The sequence below is a fragment of the Vanellus vanellus genome (assembly GCF_965231255.1).
Source record: "Vanellus vanellus genome assembly, chromosome: 17".
In the NCBI taxonomy this organism is placed as follows: domain Eukaryota; kingdom Metazoa; phylum Chordata; class Aves; order Charadriiformes; family Charadriidae; genus Vanellus; species Vanellus vanellus.
Window position 1 is genome coordinate 7,504,571 of NC_138922.1, and position 21,943 is coordinate 7,526,513.

Here is a 21,943-nt window from a genome sequence, read left to right on the forward strand (position 1 = left end):
TATGAAGAGACTAAGAACTCTGATGGGCAAGCTGTTAAATCTTGCTGAGGTGCTTTAAGACTTCACAGTGCACAGCTGTATGTCCTTTCCATCCTAGCCTGTTCCTATTAGAATAGGAAGAAGTAGAAGGAGTGGAGAAGTCAGCACGGCTTCAGGTGTTGTGCTCACAGTCACCATGAGTTTGCACAGGATTTCTGTGATTTCTTATTAGTATGTAATATAGAAATAGAGTATGTAATATAATACACCAGGCAACTCACAAAAGTAATGATTTATGATTCAGGTTATCAGAAGGATGAGCATCACTAGCTAAAACCCTGAGTAGTATTCAATCCTGGGCAGTATCAAGTCTATTCAAAACCCAATAAAACCCCCACCTTGCTTTGCACTGCGATTTGGTTCCAGAAAACAGGTTTACTAGATAAATGTACTATCTAAGATAATGAAAAAAAATATTTGTGATCCTGGAGTAAGCCAGAGCTGGGAAGAATTCCCTCCCTCAGTATGCTGTAGCACTGATCACTGAGGTTTGTTGAGCATATCTGTACTGGCCATAGGCAGAGCAAGGTCCCCATAAGGACTCCAAACTATTCCATTATGACATTTTCTAGGCTCTCTATGGAAAAGATCCTCCTGTATCAAGTGGATGCCCAAAGCCTTACTGGTAGTGGTGTCCTTCACGAAAAGGTTAATCATGTGGCTCAGGGGTGGTCTCCTCTTGGTGATTGATGAAAGCTTCCCCAGGATTGTTTCCTTAACCATCTCATCACTTGGCAAGCGGTACAAGGCCAAATAGTTCTCCTGCTTGAAAAGATCTTTAGCACCTGGTGTGAAACCTGAAACGTGAACATAAGGAGGACAAAAATTAGGCTCTAACCAAAGCAAAAGAAAGGTCTTCTCTCCTGCTTCTGTACTACCCACTTCGCCTGCACTCATTCTGACATCTCCCCAGCAATAGGTAGGTGAGCTGTGCTCACTGTGCATCTACACCAAGATGGCTCAAAATCTATGATGAAAAACACTTAGAAGGACTAGGTGTTATTGGTAATTATAGCTGTCACGCTTTTGGCTCATTGAACTATGACACTGAAGGACAGGCCCAGAAGTGAGTTCAAGAGCTTCCAGATTTTAATCCCAGTGTTACATTCAACCTCTTATCTCCCCTATGCCTGGGTTTTCCCATCTATAAAACAAGCTGAGGTACCTCACATCATTTATACCCAAACTCCTGGTAAAGCATTACTGTAAAGACAGGGCAGCTATCTGTCCATTAGCAGGTATTCTTTGTCTCCTGATGAGATTGGCAGGCTTGAGCCAGAAGAGTATCAAGCCTAGACAGGGCTGGCTGGAAATATCCTTGATGGCATTTGCTCGATAGTGTCTACAATGTCAGAACTTGCCAAAAGCAATCTCTTTAATAGACTTCTGTGGCAATCAAACAACAACAGAGTCTGCTCTGTAATTTCACCTTCTCAGCAACCAGGACTGGGGAAAAATTTTTCTTGTGCTCTCTGAGGATTAAGTGTCTATTGACAGCTCTGATTTCTCTGTGTCTGCTCATCCAATTTCTCCTTACCTATTAGCCTGGCAAGCTCGCAGAGGCCCCAGGGCACATGGACAGGCAGCACGGCATTGTGAGTTTCCTGAAGGGCGATGTTGCAGAGGTGGTCAGAGAAGCGGCACAGACGCTCTGTCACACTGGCATTGCAGAGATTGAGCAGCACATTCAGGCCCAGAGGCTTGAGGGAATTCAGGTGCATATGCCAGTTGGAGTCATCAAACTGAATGCAGGAGGGGTTCTGCTGGTCTTGGGACAGGCTAAGCATCTCAAGGTGGTAGTCACACACAAAGTCTTCAGCCTCACAAGCCAACACCTCACTGTCACCAACAGCCTGGTCCAATAGACAGGAAAATTCTAGTTGGTTACAATGAATACAACTTGAGCCTAGAAGCCCACAGGGAATTCCCAATTAAATTCCCAAATGAGGAGACTCTACAGGGTTAAGTCTGTCTTATAGCTCCACAAAAGACTACTTGTATGCCCCTGAGTATGTCTTACCTGAGTATGTTCCTCCTCTCCACCCTCTGTGTCCTTGCTAAAACTCACATTGGACCCAGAGGGATGCTTGCTTCTGCTGTTTGGCTTTCGGTGGGTATGGGCATCGGGAGCCTTTGGAGGGTCACTAGACCAGTTGTTCCTCTCTTGCTCATTGGTCATGTGGATTGTGTCTGCAAGGGGGCCAGAGAGCAAAGCATCTCTTTCATGGGGCTGCAAGAGACCAAGAAAATGGACAGTGGTGATTCAGTGGTTGAACATAAACCACTACTGATTCACCTGCTGCTTTAGGTCTCCTGTAGAAAAGGATCTCGTGCTCGCTGCTTCTTTGTCTTTTAAGCAAAGAATTATGGCACAGGACTTCTCTAAAAGCAAAGGACCCCCTCTATAATACCACATTGTGCATGTCAGTCAAACCATGATCAGAGCCAATATACTACATTGTGGATTACATGTCACTCACCTCATCTTCCATCTCAGGATGGCAGAAGGACCGTGTAGAGAGTTCATCAGTCAGATCTTCATGGCTATCATGAGGTGGTTCCACCTTCCCACTGAAGAACAGAACAGTCTCTGGGCTGGGGTTTGGCCAGGAAAGAATCCCCTGCTTGTCTACACAGCAGAGCACCTAGAACATTCCCACAACACCCCAAAGAAAGCAAAACCTCAGTGTTCATGCAGTTGTAAATATTGCAAGTTTAATAAACACATGGGAGGATAAACAAGTCTCTCCTTTGCCAACCTCCTGTCTTAAGAAACTACACCGATTAACCCTCCAAGAAATAAAAAAATTCCTTGCACTAGCAGGATTGATGGGTTGTTTAACACCAATTTTATCTCAGGATATTGCAAAACTAGGCATGAAAACCATGCGAAGGAAGCAATTATTAAACATATTTGACCAGCTAGTACCTTATCAGGACCCAAACCAGCTGGTTCTTGAACAGAAGTCAAGAGGGAACCAGAACCAGAGCTGGAAATACAGACATCCTGTTAGATGCCACAGAGTATCTCTAAACATTGTTTTAGCCCATAAATGTGCTGCTTGGACAAGACAAGACTCTTCTACCAAGACAGGTGCTTGAAGGGTTTCTAATTCCAGCACAGTGAACTGATTGCTAACTCCATGCTTGGGGAAGGACAACATGAACGATGCAAATGAAGTATCCACATAGGGCTCCTCCTTCTGACAACCCAGCAATACTCACAGTGACAGATCCCAGACTATGGAGCAAGCTGGAAGTGAAGCTCAGAGTTGGGGATTTGCCTTTTAAAACACAGAGGAAGTGGCTCCAGATACAGCGTATCATTTCCTGCCGAGGGAAGCGGAGGACATCAGCCCATTAAAGACTCATTCAGTGAAAGATGAGGGAGAGAAGGAAAAAAGGGAGTATGATGTTACTTGCTTTCAAGTTCAACAGTGATACACTGTAAGATAAAACATCGGTCTCCATGGGAACCTGTTAACTGATACAGTGCTGACGTTCTCAAAGGAAAGGCATTTCTTCCCGCTTCCAGAGGATGCTAACAGTCTGATTGTTGAATTGAGAATTCATTGAAACTACCTTTGTCTATCCAAAAACACAGGAAGGAGTTCTGAAGTGATTTCATTTGGGGTGAATCAGTTGTTACCTCTTAGTATTTTTTCCTGAAGTAACTCTCATCCCCTTGGATTATAGAGTTTGAGGCCTTAAGCTTACGATCACCATGCTACAAATCAGGTAAATGGAGTCACTGTGGTCAGGTGACTTACTGAGGCAGTGACAATGTTGGAAATAAAGCCAAGGTGCCCTGACTACTCCATCATTGCAAATTAACTGTAATTAACCTGGTAATAAACTGAGAGAAAGGAATATTTTGCAAAATTAAAATGTCAGGTTGGCACCCTTCATCTTCCACACGAAAATGTTTCAGAGGGAGTCTGGATGGCAGCAATCAATCCAAGCACCAGAGCTGTATGTTTTTCTCTGCACACTCCTAAAGCCAGCAAAACTAGGTTTGCCTTACAGTGCTATTTTACTGCTTTCTTGCTGTTGTTCTGGAATGCTGTCACTGCAGAGCACTTCCCTCAAAGCTCCTTAGATCAAGTTCCTTAGATCTTAAGGGTTAGTACAGCCATAAGCTCGAATGCAAAACAATCATGAACTACCACCAGGAAGAAAAAAGGTCTTATTTAATCCAGTTTCTCATGTTACATAGGTACAAAAGGCGAGAAGTGGATCTTTTCAACAAGGAAGGTCAGCTCAAATCACTCCTATTTAACACCTGAAAAACATCTCAGTGAAATGATGAACTGGCACAGAAAGACACCAAATTATTCAGCACAGGAAGCCTGTGTGTGTGTGCATCCATGTGCATTCTTCTCTGTGACTGGGAGCAAGGTGAGAGGAATTGATTCCTATAATATCTAGGGATTTTTAATCACTTCTGGAGTCCATCTGCCTCCTTATGGAAAGGGGAATCTTAATGCCAGATTAGACAGAAAAGTGTCTTTCCTCTGCCCACCTGTTTAATCTGGATGATGCAATTTATAGAGCAGCCAGATGCAGTTCCTCCCCCAGAAAAAGGTCTTCTGAATGTTTATTTGCCCCAGCTTTGGAAGCACTAGTAATGTGCTTAAGCTTGTTAAGGAGACTGTGAAACAGGATCAGACTTTTAAAAAGCCTGAACATCCCATGGTCCCCTCTTCACATTTGGTCTCAGTGCTGACCATCATCCCCTCTGTTATTTAGTTTTGGCTTGAAGAAGGAGTTTTTTTCTGGTACAAGCAAAATACTTCCCTTCTTTCTGACACATACCATAAGAGGTTTATTTACAGGAGGACTTGAAAGAGGTACTTTCTTCAGGACAGAAAATGTCGATTTCAAACCATTTGCAATATTCAGCAAAGCACAGCTGGACTATATATCAAGGTCACCTCAATCTCTGGTCAGCAGAGCAGCATTTACATGGGAAGGTGTAGGGGAAAGACATGCAACCTGCATGCATAGCAAATTAAAGCAACAAATGAGTGACAATGGACAACTGATACAAGTACAAAGGGTCTAGGAACAAGCAGGAGGTCAGAGAGGAAGGGAAACGATATCATGAAGTTCTGCAGTGAAGATGGAAGAAAACAATTCATAATAATAGTACCTGAGAAGATACCATCTCTGTGTAGCTGCTGAGAGTGTCCTCTGAAAACTTAGCAAGCTGCAGCAAGAGAAGAGACCAGTTACTATAATCGTGCTCAGAAATGTGTCATGAGGAACATCCTTCCCTAAATACTGTGCCTTCAGAGAGGAGAAAGCAGGAGTCCTGCCCTGTGGGAATCGCTATACCAAGGCAGACCAATAATTCATCAAAGCAATTAAGTCTTTAATGGACTATGTCTTTACCTACTTGTGAAGCACAGTCAAAGTGCTTGGTGCTGTTCATCACAGAAGAACACACAGTCATTACCTAGATGTCTACAGAGAAAATAATAGCAATTAGACCCAGTGGAGGCTCTTTCCGGATGGTTATTTTTAGACAGAAAGAGCCAGGATTGACTGATCTGTTTTGAAGCTATATGGGTCAGTTAAAAGAAGGGAGCTAGAAGAGTGGTTGTAAAAGCAGGTGCCTGGAACACAATGGACACAGAGGAACGAGGCGATATGAATGGGATGTGGATAGGAAATGAAAAGAAATTATAGCAAGGCACTACCATGGGGCTCTTGGAATTACTGTCTGTGAAATTTACTAACTCAAGATTTGTGCATCCAGCACAAAGGAATTCCACAGTAGATGTAACTTTGAGAAACAGTTAAATTTAAGTATATTCATAAGCATAAGTGGATATGGCAATTACATTTGTATATAAATAAAATGACGCCCCAGATAATAATGCATATATCTGTCACTTTAAAAAGGATCGGTTTAACAAAGCTGAAAAAAGCCAAGACAAATTTGTCAGAAATAATTTAAACTGAGAACTATGAAGGACAATTAGGAACTGTTTAACAATATTAAAATTTTAAAAAGTAATGATCCCATAGTAAAAATAAAAAAGTCCAGTTTTGAGTGGAAGTGAAAATAGAAGTAAAAATTAACATAAAAATAAGAAAAGGTACACCAATAGGTAATTAAAACCAGTTCACTGGTTGTGGAAGACAGTGAAATTGCAAATGATATTGCAGGCAAGGCAGACATGTTAAATAAATATTGCTACTCCTAATTTAGTGATATAATCATACCATATGATAACTATGAAATATTTTCCATTCTAACACTAGCTACTGAAAGTAAATATGTTTAAATTAGCAGGTCTGGACAACTTTCAGACTGTTATTGCTGATTTTGCACAAGGCTTGAAGCATGGATTAAGTCCCAGTGCAATGGAAGAAAGTCAGTGTGGTGCCAATGCCTAAAAAGGGTAAGGAGAACAAACCAAGTTACCACAGGACCCCAGACAGACTTTGATTTCAGACAGAATAACAGACCAGCTAATATGAGACTCAATTAAAAGAAAAGAAGTGGAATAATACAACCAGTGCCAAACACCACAAGTATATGAGTAATAAATCTCATCAAACTATTCGGATATCTTTTTTGACAAAATTACAAATTTGACTGATAAAAGTAATGCTTTTGACGAGACCATTTGGTACTTTGACTTGATACAAAATGCTTTACTGGTTTTCTAACAAAAACTAGAGTAATACCAGAGAAATAGGGCCCATATTAAATATATTAGAAATAGACTATCATCTCCAAGTGGAACAGAAACTGACAAATTATTTGCAACAGGATGTGTTACTAGCTCAAGCTGGGACAAATTATCAGTATTTTGTTAACAGCCTGAAAAAAAACCTAAAAAAAACATTACTGATAGAGACTGTAAACTATACAAAGTTTGGGGCAGGGTCCAGTAATAAAGAGAACAGACCACTGTTACAGAACAATATGGATTGCTTGGTAAATAAGCAAAAACATGCATACCAACAGGCACAAAAATAAGGTTGCATACCTAGGAGCAAAAATGAAAGTTGGACTTATAGGATGAGGACTCTATCTTAGAAAGCAGTGACTCTCTGTAGATTATCAGCTGAACAAAGCCTGGCCATTTAAAGCAGTGGCTAAAAGATCTAGTATGATCCTTTGTTGCACTAACAAGGGAACATAGAGTAGAAAGTTCAAGTTATTCTGAAATTTAGCACAAGTGCAACTGTTACTGGAATATTTCGTAGGGGTTTGGAGATTCACAGTTCTACAGTGTTCCTGAAGCACTGGAGAAAGCTAAGAGGAAAGCTAAGAGAAAGATTAGAGGGTTGGAAAATATGCTTATAGTGACTCAAGGTGCTTAAACTGTTTACTTAACCAAAGAGATGGTAAAAGGGAATGTGAGTAGCTACAACAGACCAGAAATTTGATTGATGTGCTCTTAAATGTAGGAGACAAAAGATGTAAATGTTCCAAGGGCTGGAAATCAGATACTACAAAAATTCCCACTAACGTAGAATGCCCGTTTTTAGCAGTGAAGGTAAATAATTACTGAAACAACCTATCAAAGGCACTACAAATGTTTTCAAACCAACATCAAATTCCTTTCTAAAAGGAATGCTGCTGTAGTCCAACTGTAGTAATGCAACTTGAGGAAGGGGCTCGTTGGGGGGGGGGGAGGGGGGCACTGATTTGTGTCCTGCAGGATGTCTGACTAACCAGTCACAAGGGTCACCTATGGCCTTGAAAAACTGGGAATCAAACAGCTTGAATATGATGGGAGGGGGCAGAAGGTGGAGAATAGCTTCACACAGGCCAAGTGATTGGAGAGGAAGAGGGTCTTACCTGCTACATTTTGAACAGAGTAGAGAGAGGGAAGGAGTGAAATAGAGAGGCCAAGAGAAGACTGCCCTAGTCAAGGGGGAGAATGACCAGGGCACATCACAACGGTTGTTCTGCAGCAGCAAGGATGGAGGATCATGTTTGAGATGTCACAGAAAGAGCTGGCTGGACAGAGTGAGTTGCCTGGACAAGAAAAAAGAGAAGACGGGAAAGAACACAAGGAAGGTGCAAGTATGAGTGACAGGGCAAAAGGGTATGTTGAGAATGATGAAGCAGGGAAGCCAAGGAGCTCTGGCTTTCCCCAGCAAATAGCAAGGTGTGAAGGGAAAGAGGAAGGTTGCAAAGACAAACCAAGTGATTCTGAGAAAGGGTGGGAAAGGTAAAGTGTAGAAAACACTGAAAAGAGATGGTAAAGGTGCAAATACCGCTGAGGGAGGTCACATGTGTCCTCCCTCCCTGGACACAGGCAGCTTGGTCACGTACATCCTACGGGGAAAAGAATAGAAAACACAGACCCAGGACCACAGAGGCCAAGAAAGGACAGGAAGGAGAGAGAAACTCTGTCCAAGTACAGGTGTAACAGAAGTCAGCACAGAAGACAAAGATAGCACAGTGCATCTCACCGACACTGCTATCAGGAGGGAGCAAGAGACACCCATCAGCGTATCCAGTTCAGGATCACATACCCATCAGACTACCAAACTCCACTCCCCAAACCAGCACAATCACCAGAAATTCCTCTTACTCCCTAATCATCTGTTCAAGAAGAGGTCACGATGTGCTTCAGGAAGAGGGCATAGCTGGGACGATTAAAGATCCAAAGCTTTTACAATTACATGGACACGTCTGCTGAATTCATTGCGCTCACTTCACAGAGCCCTTCTCGCCTCCTGCCCTTTTCTCTGCAATGGTTTGACGTGGAGAGATACCTACCAGTGAGGTGGATGAGGTCTTGCTCATCTGGGCCAAGACTCTGGCTTCTCCAAAGGCTGTAGCAAGAATCCACAGGACAGGAAAGAGCAATGGAAGGATGGGTAGAACACCATTCACCTGAAAAAAAATTGTAATCACCAGCAAGCAGAGAGACAAGAAGAAGTCAGACCTTTTACATGACATCTTTTCCACCCCAGTGAGAGGATGGGTAAAAGACAATGGTGGGAAGGAAGGAGACTGCTTGCACTGGGAGCAGTGCAATGCAGGGAGAAGCACAGGAGGGGAGACACACACCCCCTTAGGGGTTTGTAATGAAGAAGGCTATGAATAAATCACACTAACTTGCAGCTGTTTTTCCTGCTGAATTTGGCATAAACTCTCACAAGTTTAAAGGCAAAGGATACCACATAGATAGATATATACACACACATGTATATACACATACATGGCAAGAGAGAGAGAGCAAACAACATAAAGGGCAGTCTAGGAGGAATGGCCAGGGCAGAGCTGCTGTTCTGCTCCACTGAGAGCTCCTGGATGCAGCATACACAAGGGCGTGCATAGGGTGCTGTCACAGGATGAAGCAAGTTGCTTGGGGAGGGAATCAGTCTCAGTGGTGCTCTGCGGAGGAGGAGCAGTGGAGCTCAGAGCTGTCCTTTACCTGTAGCTGAAGAAGAGTGTACTGCCAAGAAGCAATTCCAGGAGCTTTGAAAATGAAGCGCACAGCATTGGTGATCAAGAAGCCAGCCTGCAATTCAAACAGAAATGACAGTCAGCTAACTACTAGTACTTCTAGGGAAGGAGTTTTCACTGCCTCGTAACATTTTTAGCCCTGAAAAAGTCTAGAAGGTATACTTGTTCTGCTGCTACAGTTCCTCCCTCTCCTCTTACTGCTAGATTGCTCAGCATCTTTGCTTCTCTGAACTACCCAAGGAACACGAAGAGTCAGCTGCATCAGTTAGGGCCTGGCCACAACTTCCTGTTGATGGCTGCAAATTCTTCACCTTTATTGACAAAACATGGCTCTATTCAACAACAAGGGCTTGAAATGAGACCTACCAGTACAATAGGGACAGCGTATTTCAGCATCACTGACTGTACAGTGAATCTCTCATTATCCAGGGCTGTCACTGGACGTGACAAAGCCATTTCCAGACACCACCTAAAAAATGGAAAACATCTTGAGATTTCAGTAGTAGACCTGATTAGAACACTGCTTTCACTTTATGCTATGAGGAATGACACTAAAAGGAAAAGCCAAGTTCTACAGTAACATCATTGCACTTGCCCTGGTAAATTTGCATTGCTGTTGAGCAAACTCTGCAGGTCTCCCCACCCGCTGAACAGCAAGGCTCCATCGCCCCAATGTGTACTGAAACTCCAACGGGACATTCAGGTATCTGTATTTCCAGTTGACCAAAGGGTGTCAAATTGTTGGTTACATCAAATGCATGAAATGTGCGACCTCCGTGAATTGTTCAAACTTAGTTGGAAAGTAATAAGCTGAACAGTAATACTTAGCATACAAGCAGTTTTATATATTAGCCTAACCTACCAGTTAAGGAGGACAATTGAAGACAGAAAGTAAAAGACTTATAGCATTCCCAGGTAATAGAGAAGACCCAGCACTGCATATTTGAAAATTCCTGTCCTGGACTGCTAAGTCTCATTCTTTGCCAACACAAGGCAGCAACAAGGAGGTAGACAAGCTGTGCAGGCATAGTGCACTGTATTTAACCCACCTGACATTATCAATTATTGGGGTCTTCAAGACACGGAAGAGACGATACAGCTGAGGGTTCTGAGGTCCCTTCTTCACTTCTCCCCTGGGGGAGGGTGGTGGTGAGAAAGGTGGAAACAGATCTCCTGGCTCCAGAACTATGTGCTCGTCGTCCTAGGAAAAAAGTCAGAGAGCCCAAAGGCTGCACAGTCGGGGCCTTGGTGGAATCCTGCTGCGAGGGACTGGAGGTTTAGTCCAGCAGGATTCCTCCCACTGGAAGTGACACAATATGTGTTTGTCACAGTTCCTTCTCTCAGCTCTCAAAAATTCATTAGTTAAACTAGCTAAAATGAAATTCTTTTGTTCAAGCACATCTGGTTATTTCATGAAAATTGGCATTTGGAGTGAAAGTTACGATAAAAAACAACAAAGGTAAATTTCAAGCTTTAAACTTTTTCCAGTCTTCTTCAAGCAGCAAAATCTTTGCATAGATTTTGTAATTGATTTGTTAACTTACTTCTACCCCAGGTATTTTATATTATCTTCTTTTATAATAAATCAGTAGTAAGAAGAAGGTCGAAACAAACAAACTTTATTTCTCCACATAAAAAACAGGCTAAAATAGGGGGGTTGTATGTCATATCATCCTACTGGATAGATTCATTCCACTTATACTTAGCAGCACATTACAATTCCCTCTTGACTTGGAAGAGATGGAAATATGGTGCTTTGGTATCACATTAGCGTCTCCTGTCCATTGGGTTTGGGAGTTCATAGAGAAGATGCAGTCTGTCTAATGAAGCACCATCCTTGACTGAACTGGAATTTCAAACTATTTTCAAGGTCAGAAGAAATCAAACACTCCAATAATCTGTACATTGGGAATTAGAGTATTCTCAAGAAAATCCTCGGAAATAGTTGTTATAGGCCAGGGAAATAAGTCAAGGAAGTTACCTTAATCCCTCTCAGAGAAGCAAATGACTCCTGGCCTGGTCTCAAAGCAATCACGTCTCCTTCTACTAACAGGCTCACAGGCAGGTTGACAAGATGACCATCCCTGTAGGCCCAATGAAGGGACCAGGATGGGGCATAAGGCATGTGAAGGTCAGGGTACATGGAGTCTGGCCATTTCACGTCTTTGCCAAGAGTATCTGAAAGCACGAAGTGTGAAAGAATTAAGTGATAACAATTCTGGAGGGGACACTCATACATCGATTTACATGCTGTAGTGGCTATATGTCCTCCAGTGCTAAGTTCAGTCCATTCCCATGATCATTTATCATCTCTCTGTTTCTCCTCGATGGCTTTTCCCCTCTCTCTCCACCCAGTATTAACAACTAAATATAGTCATCTTATAACTTTAAATACACACTTGTACAATGGACAAGCTAAATGCTGTCCTTAAAACTGCCACACTGAAACAAACTGCCTCCTCAGGTTCAAAAGCCCCCATTGAGACGATGCTCACGCGCAGCAATTTATTTCCTTCTGTTCTATGTTGTGGTACAACCCCACATATTCTTCTCTCATCATCTGCTGCAAGGCAGATATTTTTGTAAGATACTGAGGATTCGAATTACTCCAAAGCACAGACATAACAGACGCCTACCTGATAACACACAGATTGGAAGCACATGGCAGCTCAAAATAACTATTCTACAGGACAGGCATGAGTAGGACACAATTCTCACAGCCTGTTTCTGTGTAACATGGGGGAAGGCTAGTAAGCTCAATTAGTAATGTATGTGACCAGGTTTTGAGAAAAATCCAATGGGAGGAAAACGCAAATGCAAACGAGAGACAGATGAATAAGACCTCACCATTTATCTTATCAATGATTGTCTGAAGTCTCCTCTCCACCTCTCTGCACTTCAGCCTCTCTTGACGCCCGATCATGAAGAGATCCAAGAGGAGAAGGAGGAAGAGTGCCACTGCATTAACTATCTCAGCACCTTGGCTTTGCACAGCAAAACAGAAGAAAGCAGAAAGCAGATGAGGTTTGAGTAAATGAGCAGAATACACTGCCAGCCGCCCACAGAGATAAATGCACACCTGCTCGGTTGTTTATTCCTACATCCCACAGACTTATGGCTAAAAAAGAAAAGCAGGGGAGCTATGATCATACTGCTTTAGAATAATGCCACCAGAGAAATCTGAAAGGACCTGTTTCAATTAAAAAATACCCTTACAAATACAGTTAAGGCATGCGCAGGTGACAGCACAGTAACTTCTCCTATGAGCCACTAACTTCTCCAGTTTCAAAATCCTTCCTAACTCTGATAATGCCTTAGGATTTTTCAAGATCTAGGAATGCTGTAGAAAAAAAAATTCAGTCCCTCCATAGGACATTCTATGGGTCTATTAGAAGTAGAATTAAGTTCGCTGAAGTTTTGTGAGAGGGACTTATAGGGACAGAATTACCAGTGTGAGTATGCTAAGGTCTAGATGTCTAAACAGAATGAGGGACAACACTATTGTGCCAGCCACACACAGTGTCGAGACGATATAAAACTACGACCTTGCTTCAGTTAACCAGCATAGGATGTTCTGCTTACCTCCCCTGTGGCTGACTCCCATAGCAGCACAGCAGCAACAGCACTGCCAGAAGCATCAGAGATGCACCAGGCCAGTGGAAACAGGAGCAACGGTTACCATGGTACAGAAAACTGCTCCTCCACACCTCCTACAAAAGGAGAGCAGCAGACATTCAGCATTCACGAAATATAGAGCCAGACATTTGAAAAAGCAGAGTGAGAAAGGGTGAAGGCAGCAGTTGTCACTCCAGGGTGAACACAACTTTGTAAAATCCCTGAATATGATACAGAGCATCCCAGTTATGTGAATGCTACACCACTAACAGTTGCTCAGCTGGCGAGTATGGGTGAACACACTCTGCCTTACTCCTGCTTGGAAGAATGAAAAGGCTTCTGTGCCAGGCTGCCCCATTGTCACTAACCAAGCAAGGAACACTTTTAAGTACCATGCATAAACACTAGCACTCTGTATTCAACACCCCCCCAGACAAACACAGTGGATAAGGGGAGACTGTTGAGCTTCACAGTTCTTTCTCTCCACCTATACGGACCCCATAGGCACACTGCCGTTAGTGGCTCTTGAAGCCCTTAGATCCTTCACAGGTGAAGCTAAGCTCCTGTAGAGCTCCAACATCCAGGAGAGAAGTGCTGAGAGAAATATACCCTTAGGCAGACTCCTTGCTTTGTTCCGAAGGACTTTAGCAGTTCTACACCTGGACACTCTGCAGCAGCAGTCCAGGGGGGAATGCAGACAACTTTTATTTAGTCTTCAGCTTTACTTTGAGAAGGGGAGACTGTATGCCCAACCTTGTGCTGTTTGGTGCCTCACCTTCCATGAAGTCACTTTTTTCCGTTCTTTCTGATGCCCCTCCAGCAGTGCTGACAACTGGTCTCTCAGGATTGTGAGGGCTTTCTTTGTGGTAAGGCCCAAACTTGAGGTCATCTCATCCTGAGGTGCCAGAAAAACAAACTGTTTAGTGCTTTCCTATTTTCTTTTTAGGCTTTTTCCTGGTGGCTGACTGAGCACCCTACTGTGAATGTCTCGCACTCATCATCACCAGTCTGATTCTCCATTTTCCTGAAATCATCTTCCCTCCTGTGAACTTTAGACTGCTGGCTGGAATTAGAGCACTTAGATAATATCAGGTAAACAAACTGGTCCTGACTGTGCTGGATAAATGCTTTATCAAAGCACAATACCAAGTCATTTCTGCGAAACAAGATTCTAATCAGCAGAGGCTGAGGACAATACAAAGGGAGGCTGTTCAGGTCCGAGGTTACGCAGGCTTGAACCGGTATCAGCTTGTAGAGACAACAGAACACAGACAGTTATGGTAGAATTTTAATGATGCAGGATGGATTTTGCTAACAGTAATAACAACTAAGTAGTGGAATATCTGCAATTCTAAACAAGAGTGGTCCAATTTCCTCAACTGCTTGTTACGAATTTTTGGTTATGAATCCTGCCTCTGTGGCTAATTTGATGCAGAAGCCCCCAGACTAAAGTGCTAGGCCATGGATCAGTCCAGGAGGAGACACAACTCCAGCACCAACTCCTCCTTTTACAAGAGAAAGCACTAGAGTTTTAAGTGCTGAACTGTACGACCATATGAGGGGGGCATTTGGACTTGAAGGGAGCACACAGAGCCCAGAGCACTGTTCCCTCACCGGTCAGCAAAGAGGCATCAGCCTGAAAGGATGCAACTCAAGAGCGTGCCATCTGGAAAACACTGCCATAAGATGCTGGTAACAAGAAAGTGGGGTCAACACTTGCATTTCTGGGGCAAGAACACAAGCACTTTCCTTTCTTTCAAATCACAGAGACTGCTGAGAGATGCTGTGGGTACCAGATCACTGAAAGTGAATCAACATGGAAAAGCAGGCAGGTGTCCATGAGAGGGCTACAGCAGATATCATGGAACTGGTCAATAAAAGTTCTCATTTCCATTTCATGTTTTAATACAAACACCTTGAGAGTGTACAGCGCACAGGATATCCTGCCCATTAGAAATGCTCAGGTGTATCACACTGTTTACAGAGTGCAGACCACCTGAACACAAAGCAGGCAGGAAGCTTCCCCTCCGGTCCCCACCAGTGTGACACAGCCCAGCAAACACAGCCCAGGCAGGAGCTGCAGCTCTTCCTCCTGTTGCAGTGACAAGCGTGTCCCAGCCCTGCCAAATCCACTGTGGTCTCAAACTGCAGCAGCTCTGCTCTTCAGGAGCTGCGTGCACGTACCCAGCTCGGCGAGTGCAGCTCAGCTACGATCTGCACTCTTCTTCCTGTTCCTTAACTGAGTGGTTTTGAGATCAACATTTACTGGAAACTAATCTCGGACTTCAGACTTATTTGCATTGACAGTCCAATCCAAAACTGTAACGTAAGTGTGAAGGAATAGCAGATAGACGCTCTTTAAACTGCCATCTACCACACACACACACTCCCCACCTATCAAGGACAATTTGAAACAGCAAATTCTGGCCAGGCAGAGTGTAACAATGCTGCTTTAGCTGCACTTTTACAGAACTAAAAATAATCCTGCTGTAGTTTTCATTCTCTGTGTCAGTTTTAGGAATAGAGGAAGCAGTTCTGTGTTGTTCTTGGAAGCAGCCCAGGTAACATCGGCACAGGACTAAACATAGGAGCCTCTCAAAGACTCCCAGAGGAGAAGATGGCAGGCAAAGTAGCTGGCAACAGACACGCTGCTGCACCACGGGAGTGCTGCAAACAGGAGTGCCCGAGAGCAACACGGAGCAAGGGAGAGTAAGGTTTTTCTCTCTCCGCTGACTGCTGGCTGTTTGGGGCATAGCAAAGCACCCACAAAAACATCCTCTCCAACGCAGGGAAAACAGACAAATAAATGAGACACATGGAATGAAAGGCAGCAGTAATAACAGGGACTTTAACAGAAAAGCAACGTCTGCTTAGACACCAAGCCGGTTCCAACAGATACACCAAGAGCTACAGAAGAAATGACCAGAAAGCTGCCCTTAATGCCGACATCTAGTATGGTCCCGCACTGCCTAGAAAGAGAAACTGCCACATCACAGCAGGCAGCAAGCAGAAAAAGGCAGCAAATCCAGAGGTAATCGAAAAGGTTCTTGAAATACTGGCACAGCTGCTCCAGTCTTTACACAGGAGTTACTGTTTTGCCGTAGTATCAGTCAAGGTAAGGGCAGCCACAAAGGAAGGTGGCTGTAGCAGGTGAGAAAGGACAAGGGCAGAACGTGGCAGGGCTGGGAAGGAGAAGGGCAGGAAGGGCAGGGACTGCTAGACACCCATTCTGACGCTTAAAACGTGGAGTATTTGGCAAAGCAGACAGAGCCAGCCTGGTAAGCAAACACTGTAATAATGTGAGTGACAGGCTGCCTGCGGTGACTCAGATAACCCACTGCTGGTGAGCATCAAGAGAAAGCGCTCGGAATCAAGGAATGAAAGGGAGAGGCGAGAAGAGCCACCCTGAGCTCCTGGCAAGGGGCAGCTCTAGGTTTTCGCAACAAGAGCTGCCCTGCTAAGTCATCAACTGCTAATGAGGCATTTTTCAAATGCCCTGAAGTAAACCTTTGTATATGGCAAACCTAGGCAACTCTTAAGCTGTCCCAGAGGGATCTTTCTAGCCTTTCATCAGCTGAAAGTGCTCTTCCTGCCACAAAACAGGAGGTGAGCACCCCAGGGTGACCAAGTCATTCACAGGAGGTGTTAGTTCATTAATAAAAACCTCAACATTCACATCTTTGCTTCGGAAAGTTGCATTCAAAGAGTAATCCTCTAATTTTCAGGTCAAAACAAAAACAGCAAGACACCTTCCCACCCAGCTGCTTTAGCACAGGGTTTGCTCTGAAGAAAAAAAAAAAAAAAAAAGAAAAAATAGACAGTAAATTCCAGGTTACAGTGAAAGCAAACCCCTGATGGGTACCAGAAGGCATTTTAAAAGGCTATACTTTCATTTTGCCTAAAGGGAAAAAGTCCTGAGGAGAAAATGAGCAGTTGCTTCCTTCTTTGCCCAAGAGGCTGGAGAGCACAGGAACCACTAAGTGCACTTACAGCTCCTCTGGAGCTGACCCCTGCCCCGGCTATCACAGCCTTAGTCCGAGAGGCGCGACCGAAGCCAGGTAAACACAGGATGATTGCAACCTTCTGCCTTGCAGACGATAATGCGCCTCTCTTAGAGTTGTAATCTGCAGGAAAAAGCACACAGCGCAGGTGATTTTTTTTGTACGTGTGACTTTTCTAGGGGGAATGAATGCACTGAGGTGTGGACTGGACAGGAAGATGAACAGATGCGTGAATGGGCTCCTCTCTTCTCCACTTTCAGTAAATATCCTAAATGCTAAATTACTGCTTAGCTTGCCTGCAAATGCCAGGAAAAGGGAACTTGAGCTAGATCTAGCAAATGCCCAGTTTTAGAAGCTGGTTTGGCTCTTCAGGAAGGCGACAAGAAGCAGCTCAGAGCTAGGAGATTTTGAGCCATGGACTATTCTTTGCCTTCATGTCTCAGTTGGGCCTCCATAGTTTGACAGTTGGCAAATATTAGCTGGCAAATACCCAATGATCCAAGAGCTTGTTTAAATCTGTAGCCTTGCCTGGCTCACAGCAAAAAGGTTTCCTTAGCCTTCCAGGAGCGTTTTCAGACTGATAGGTAGGAAAAGAGTGGTTATCTTCCAATTTTTTCTCCCAAAATGTAAAGTTGCTCCTGAGCATCACCACCTACTTGTGTCTGCTTCCCGCAGCACACCTTCACCTTCACACAAGATCACCACTGGCTCCTGATCTCTCCTCCTAAAATTCCCATCCTGTTCCTTCACACACAGAACCACTTGAGAATATCTTACAAGTTTACCAGCTATTCTCACACTGTGCTATCCAATGAAAGACAGAAGTCTTGCTCCTTCCTTCAAGAGGAACAAACAAGCAGAGGTCAGAATGTATACAGCTGGGAAACAGACACCAAATATTAGTATAATTAAGTCCTCATATTTTCATACAGCCATTACACATCCATAGTAGCATATTTATTTGTTGTACCAGCAAATGTTGATATAATATGTGGTGCTGTATCACATGTGCCAAACATTTTTTTAAATAATACTGGAGCACAAATATAGGCTTTGCTTTACAGAGTAAAGTGGGTTGAATCATCCTCCGTCCTCTGTGGATTCAGTCTCTTGCAGTATAAAGACTTCTCACCAAGACTGCTGTATACTTGAATGTAACTGCCTTTACAAAGACTGTTTAAACAGATAAGGGAGTAGAAAGAGTAATTTGGTGGAGTAATGCCACCAAATATATTTGCATTTAGTACTGTAAGTCAGATTCTTGCTTAGGATAAGGCACGATATGACAGTGGGGTTTTTTGGGTCTCATCAGAGAGGATGGCAGACATACACACGACTGCACGCAATTCCTTGGGGCAACATTTCTTACAGCAGGCAAGTCCTAAAGAGGGATTTATTCTTGTTCTAAAGCAAATCATACATTCTGTATGCTACAGCTCTGTCCAACTGTGGCTGCTGAGTTAGTGTTCAGGCTGCCTGAAATGGCATATCCATGCTACAGAATGACACAGATATAGCCAGCAAAGCCAATGTATAGGTCACTCTGGGCAAAAGTTTCCCTTTACTACATACATCCTTGGTCCTGATTATGCTTTTTGTCTTTCTTAGTACTCACTTGGTTACTTTTCAAAAGAGGTCTGATCCCTGACTCCTAGCAAGAGTGCTTCTCTAGTGACCCAGGCTACATGAAGCCTCCACCCTGCCATATTGCTACCCCACAAGATGGTATTTTGAATAAGACTCTGGACTGAACATCGGGACAGCAGGATTCTGTTCTTCCTCTGCCATGGATTTTTGCATGGCACAGTGAAAATCGGATGCTCCTCTGCACCTTAGTTTCTCATCTCTATAATGGGACTACCGACTCCTTACCAACTGTAGGCGTTGTGAGGATTTTAATATTCACCAACCCACCTGAACACCACTGGAAAGCACAGAAAAAAGAAATGAATGTTGATATCTGCATGATTCAGGCAGCTCCATCAAGCAGATCATGGCTCTGCGGGGACCACTGCCTTTAAAACTGGATATGCTGGGAAAGGTACCAGAAGGCACAATGAACACAACTGTTAAACTTCGTTTAAATGCCACCTGACATGAGCTTGGCAGCCACAGCTTAGCTGTTGGTGGTCTCAGATCAAATGAAACAAGCAAAGTCTTCAGCGCAGCAGTGCCCAAATTAATAGACAGAGCAATAGTCAACAACTGTCTCCTTCCTCCATCTGCAGCAACCGTATGAAAGGCAGCCCAGACCTCCCCCTGCCCCCAGACAAAAGAGCCCCTGCAGCTTGGTAACTGGGTGTCTGTGGGGGCTCCAGTGTGGACGCTGGCTTTGAGGCTCCCTGCAGCTCATCACTAACAGGGCCTGCAGACTTACACTGCAAAGAGACAGCTGCAGGAGCACAGATCTCTCAGACATCTGGCCAAAGCAACGCTGATCAGCCGTCTGAATCACCACTGCATTTTGGTGTGAACAGAGTCCATTTTAATCCAGACAACAACATTCATATTTTATGCCCTCCGTAAAGCACAGAATAAGATGCCAACAGGCACGATCAACCTTTCCATATGAGTAATGCAAAGCTCGGTGCTTTGCTTCTCCCTCAGCTAGTAGCAGCTCAACAGCAGAGAAAGACGCGGCCGCTCCCCAGGTAAAAGCTCCGTTTTGAACTGTACCTTCCCTAGTCTGTCTCTTCGGTCCTGTTTGCAGCAGCAAATCCCCAACCATAGTTACCTGCTCCACCAGGCTCCTGGCAGGATGAAGCAGTGTTTACACAGTGCTTTGAAGCTCACCTGTACTATGCAATTATCAAGCTTTTGTTACTGTTATTGATCCAGTTACAGTATTCCTCCAAGTTCAGAGAGCAGTTAGGGGTCCATATGTATTCTGGCTTCAACACACAGCATACTGCTTTATGCCAATGCAGAGCTTACTCCAGAGGATGCTAATCCCCTCCCAGGGGCCAGCAATGCTCAGTAATCCACAGAACTTCAGCACCTTTAATTCCCCCCCTTAGTTCCCTTCCCATTCCCGCTTCTTTATCTGAAGACTTTGAGGACTGAAACTATGATACAGCCTAGCAGGTACACTGCAAGATGTTTAAAAGGTATAAGGAGATTCAACAGCTACAGATCAAAAGACAAATTTAAGTCATGAGGCAGAGGGGCAACAAAGCAGGAGTCAGCAGCTAAAATCATGTTTGTCCCCTCCTGTTGGTTCTAGGGTTAAATCTGCAGTTTAAAATAGAGCTGCCTTCCCCATCCCCTCCAACACCAAGCCATTCTCCAGCTAAAATCATCATTCACTGTTTCATGTCTTGCCATACCCTCTTTCCCCAAAAACCTCAAAGCTCTTCGTGCACCATCACATCAGGCAGGATGCAGGCTGGGGAGGGAGAGGGTGAAAGCCATTTTGAATTTAAATGTTAAGGGGGAGAAACTTACTTTGCGGCATTTGCCTTGGTGGGGGATCCAGAGATCAGCCTGCTTGAAGAGCATCTGGGCTAAATTCCTGCGCCACTTCCCCAGCAACTTGCACTGCCGCTGCCCTCCAAAAATGAAAGAGCAAAAAGGGAGAGAGAGCAAGACTGTGCAGAGCCCAGCGCTGCAGAGAATGAGACAGAAGCAGCAGAGTGAAGCACCAGTCTGCTGATTAATTCAGCCTGTTTCCAGTCACGCTGCATATCCAGCAAGGAGGCGGTGGATGGGGGTGGGGGATGAGGGATAGAAAGCGAAAAAAAAAAAGGCAGGGAGAAGAAAGTTTGCCCAGGATAGCACCAGATGTCTGTAAGAATGGCCCATTCATCAGATGGAGCCAATGCAGCCAGAATCCCTGGGTTCCCTGCCTGTAGAGATGCATGTGCATGCACAGTAAGGGTAGTGCTGACAGACAGGGGTCTGTGGAAAAGCAGATGGCAAATTAGAAAGGACAAAGTGCTATAAAATATACTACAGGGGAAGGAACACCTAAGCAGGCAAGGAAAAAGACTAAATTGAGACAGAGAGAGGACAGTCTTCCAGATGACTCCACAGCTTCGGATTCAAGCTCAATTTAAAAATATAAGCATTTGCTATTTAAACAAGTTGAGATGCTTACAGGTCCCAGTCTGAAGTGTTCCCTCCCTCTTCTCTTGTTGACAGAGAAAGCAGCAAAAGCCCCTCTCAGCATCCAATATTCATACATCCTGAGCCTCACAATCTAAACCAAAAGGTGCACACAAATTTTTCATAGCCATGTGCTATCCCTGGGACTCCCCATTTACTGACACCTGGGCAGCGGCACAGAGGAGGCAAAGGAACAGTGAAGGGCTGGGTAGACAGCGAAGGGCTGGGTAGAACAACAAGTAATGGGATAAAAATGCCTTTGGAGGTGAAGGAGCAATAAGCCTTCACTCTCATTCTCATATTTTACAGGAATGCTTCCTTCTCGTTGTTGGAGGGAAGCACCTTTATAAGTGGGTTTTTATATAGCTCCTACTTCAGTGCTGTCCTAATTCTGTCTGGGGCTTCCCAGTTCTGCAGAGCAATCACTAAACCAATTATATTCATTCCACATAGAAAGGGGTAAAGAACTGGCCCAGCCAAGAACCACGTCAATCGCTTGCCAAGGATTACAGCTGGCCAGTACAGAATGGAACAGACAGGCACTGGAAAGCCTTCCGGTCTCAGCATATCATGTAGCTTTGAAGACCACGTACAGGTGTCAGTATTCGCATACTGTCCCTGGCCAAGCTCTTCACTTCCTTTCCTTCCCCCGAGATTCAGATGCCTAAACAGGCACAGGCCATATTCTGTATTTAAAGCCAGAAGTGTAGAAATTAAGAGGTCTCAGTGTTCACAGTAA

The 21,943-nt window shown here is 44.1% G+C and overlaps 1 protein-coding gene across 3 annotated transcripts in view; it reads right to left on the reverse strand.

Annotated features, from left to right (window-relative positions):
* Positions 1-20,601, reverse strand: part of TMEM94 (transmembrane protein 94) — a gene marked incomplete at its 5' end in the record, with an annotated part of 35,818 nt that extends 15,217 nt beyond the window's left edge. Inside the window, 15 exons of one of the 3 annotated variants that reach the window (XM_082492333.1) lie at positions 663-836; positions 1,577-1,892; positions 2,060-2,269; positions 2,520-2,684; positions 3,265-3,369; positions 5,192-5,248; positions 8,792-8,908; positions 9,453-9,539; positions 9,851-9,953; positions 10,534-10,685; positions 11,466-11,662; positions 12,332-12,468; positions 13,067-13,194; positions 13,875-13,994; positions 20,545-20,601. In XM_082492333.1, the coding sequence (XP_082348459.1) occupies positions 663-836; positions 1,577-1,892; positions 2,060-2,269; positions 2,520-2,684; positions 3,265-3,369; positions 5,192-5,248; positions 8,792-8,908; positions 9,453-9,539; positions 9,851-9,953; positions 10,534-10,685; positions 11,466-11,662; positions 12,332-12,468; positions 13,067-13,194; positions 13,875-13,994; positions 20,545-20,598 (2,122 nt within the window). Of the gene's footprint in view, positions 1-662; positions 837-1,576; positions 1,893-2,059; positions 2,270-2,519; positions 2,685-3,264; positions 3,370-5,191; positions 5,249-8,791; positions 8,909-9,452; positions 9,540-9,850; positions 9,954-10,533; positions 10,686-11,465; positions 11,663-12,331; positions 12,469-13,066; positions 13,195-13,874; positions 14,025-20,544 lie in introns of those variants that run through there. The other 2 variants (XM_082492331.1, XM_082492332.1) reach the window with 2 other exon arrangements.
* Positions 20,602-21,943: the final 1,342 nt, after the last annotated feature.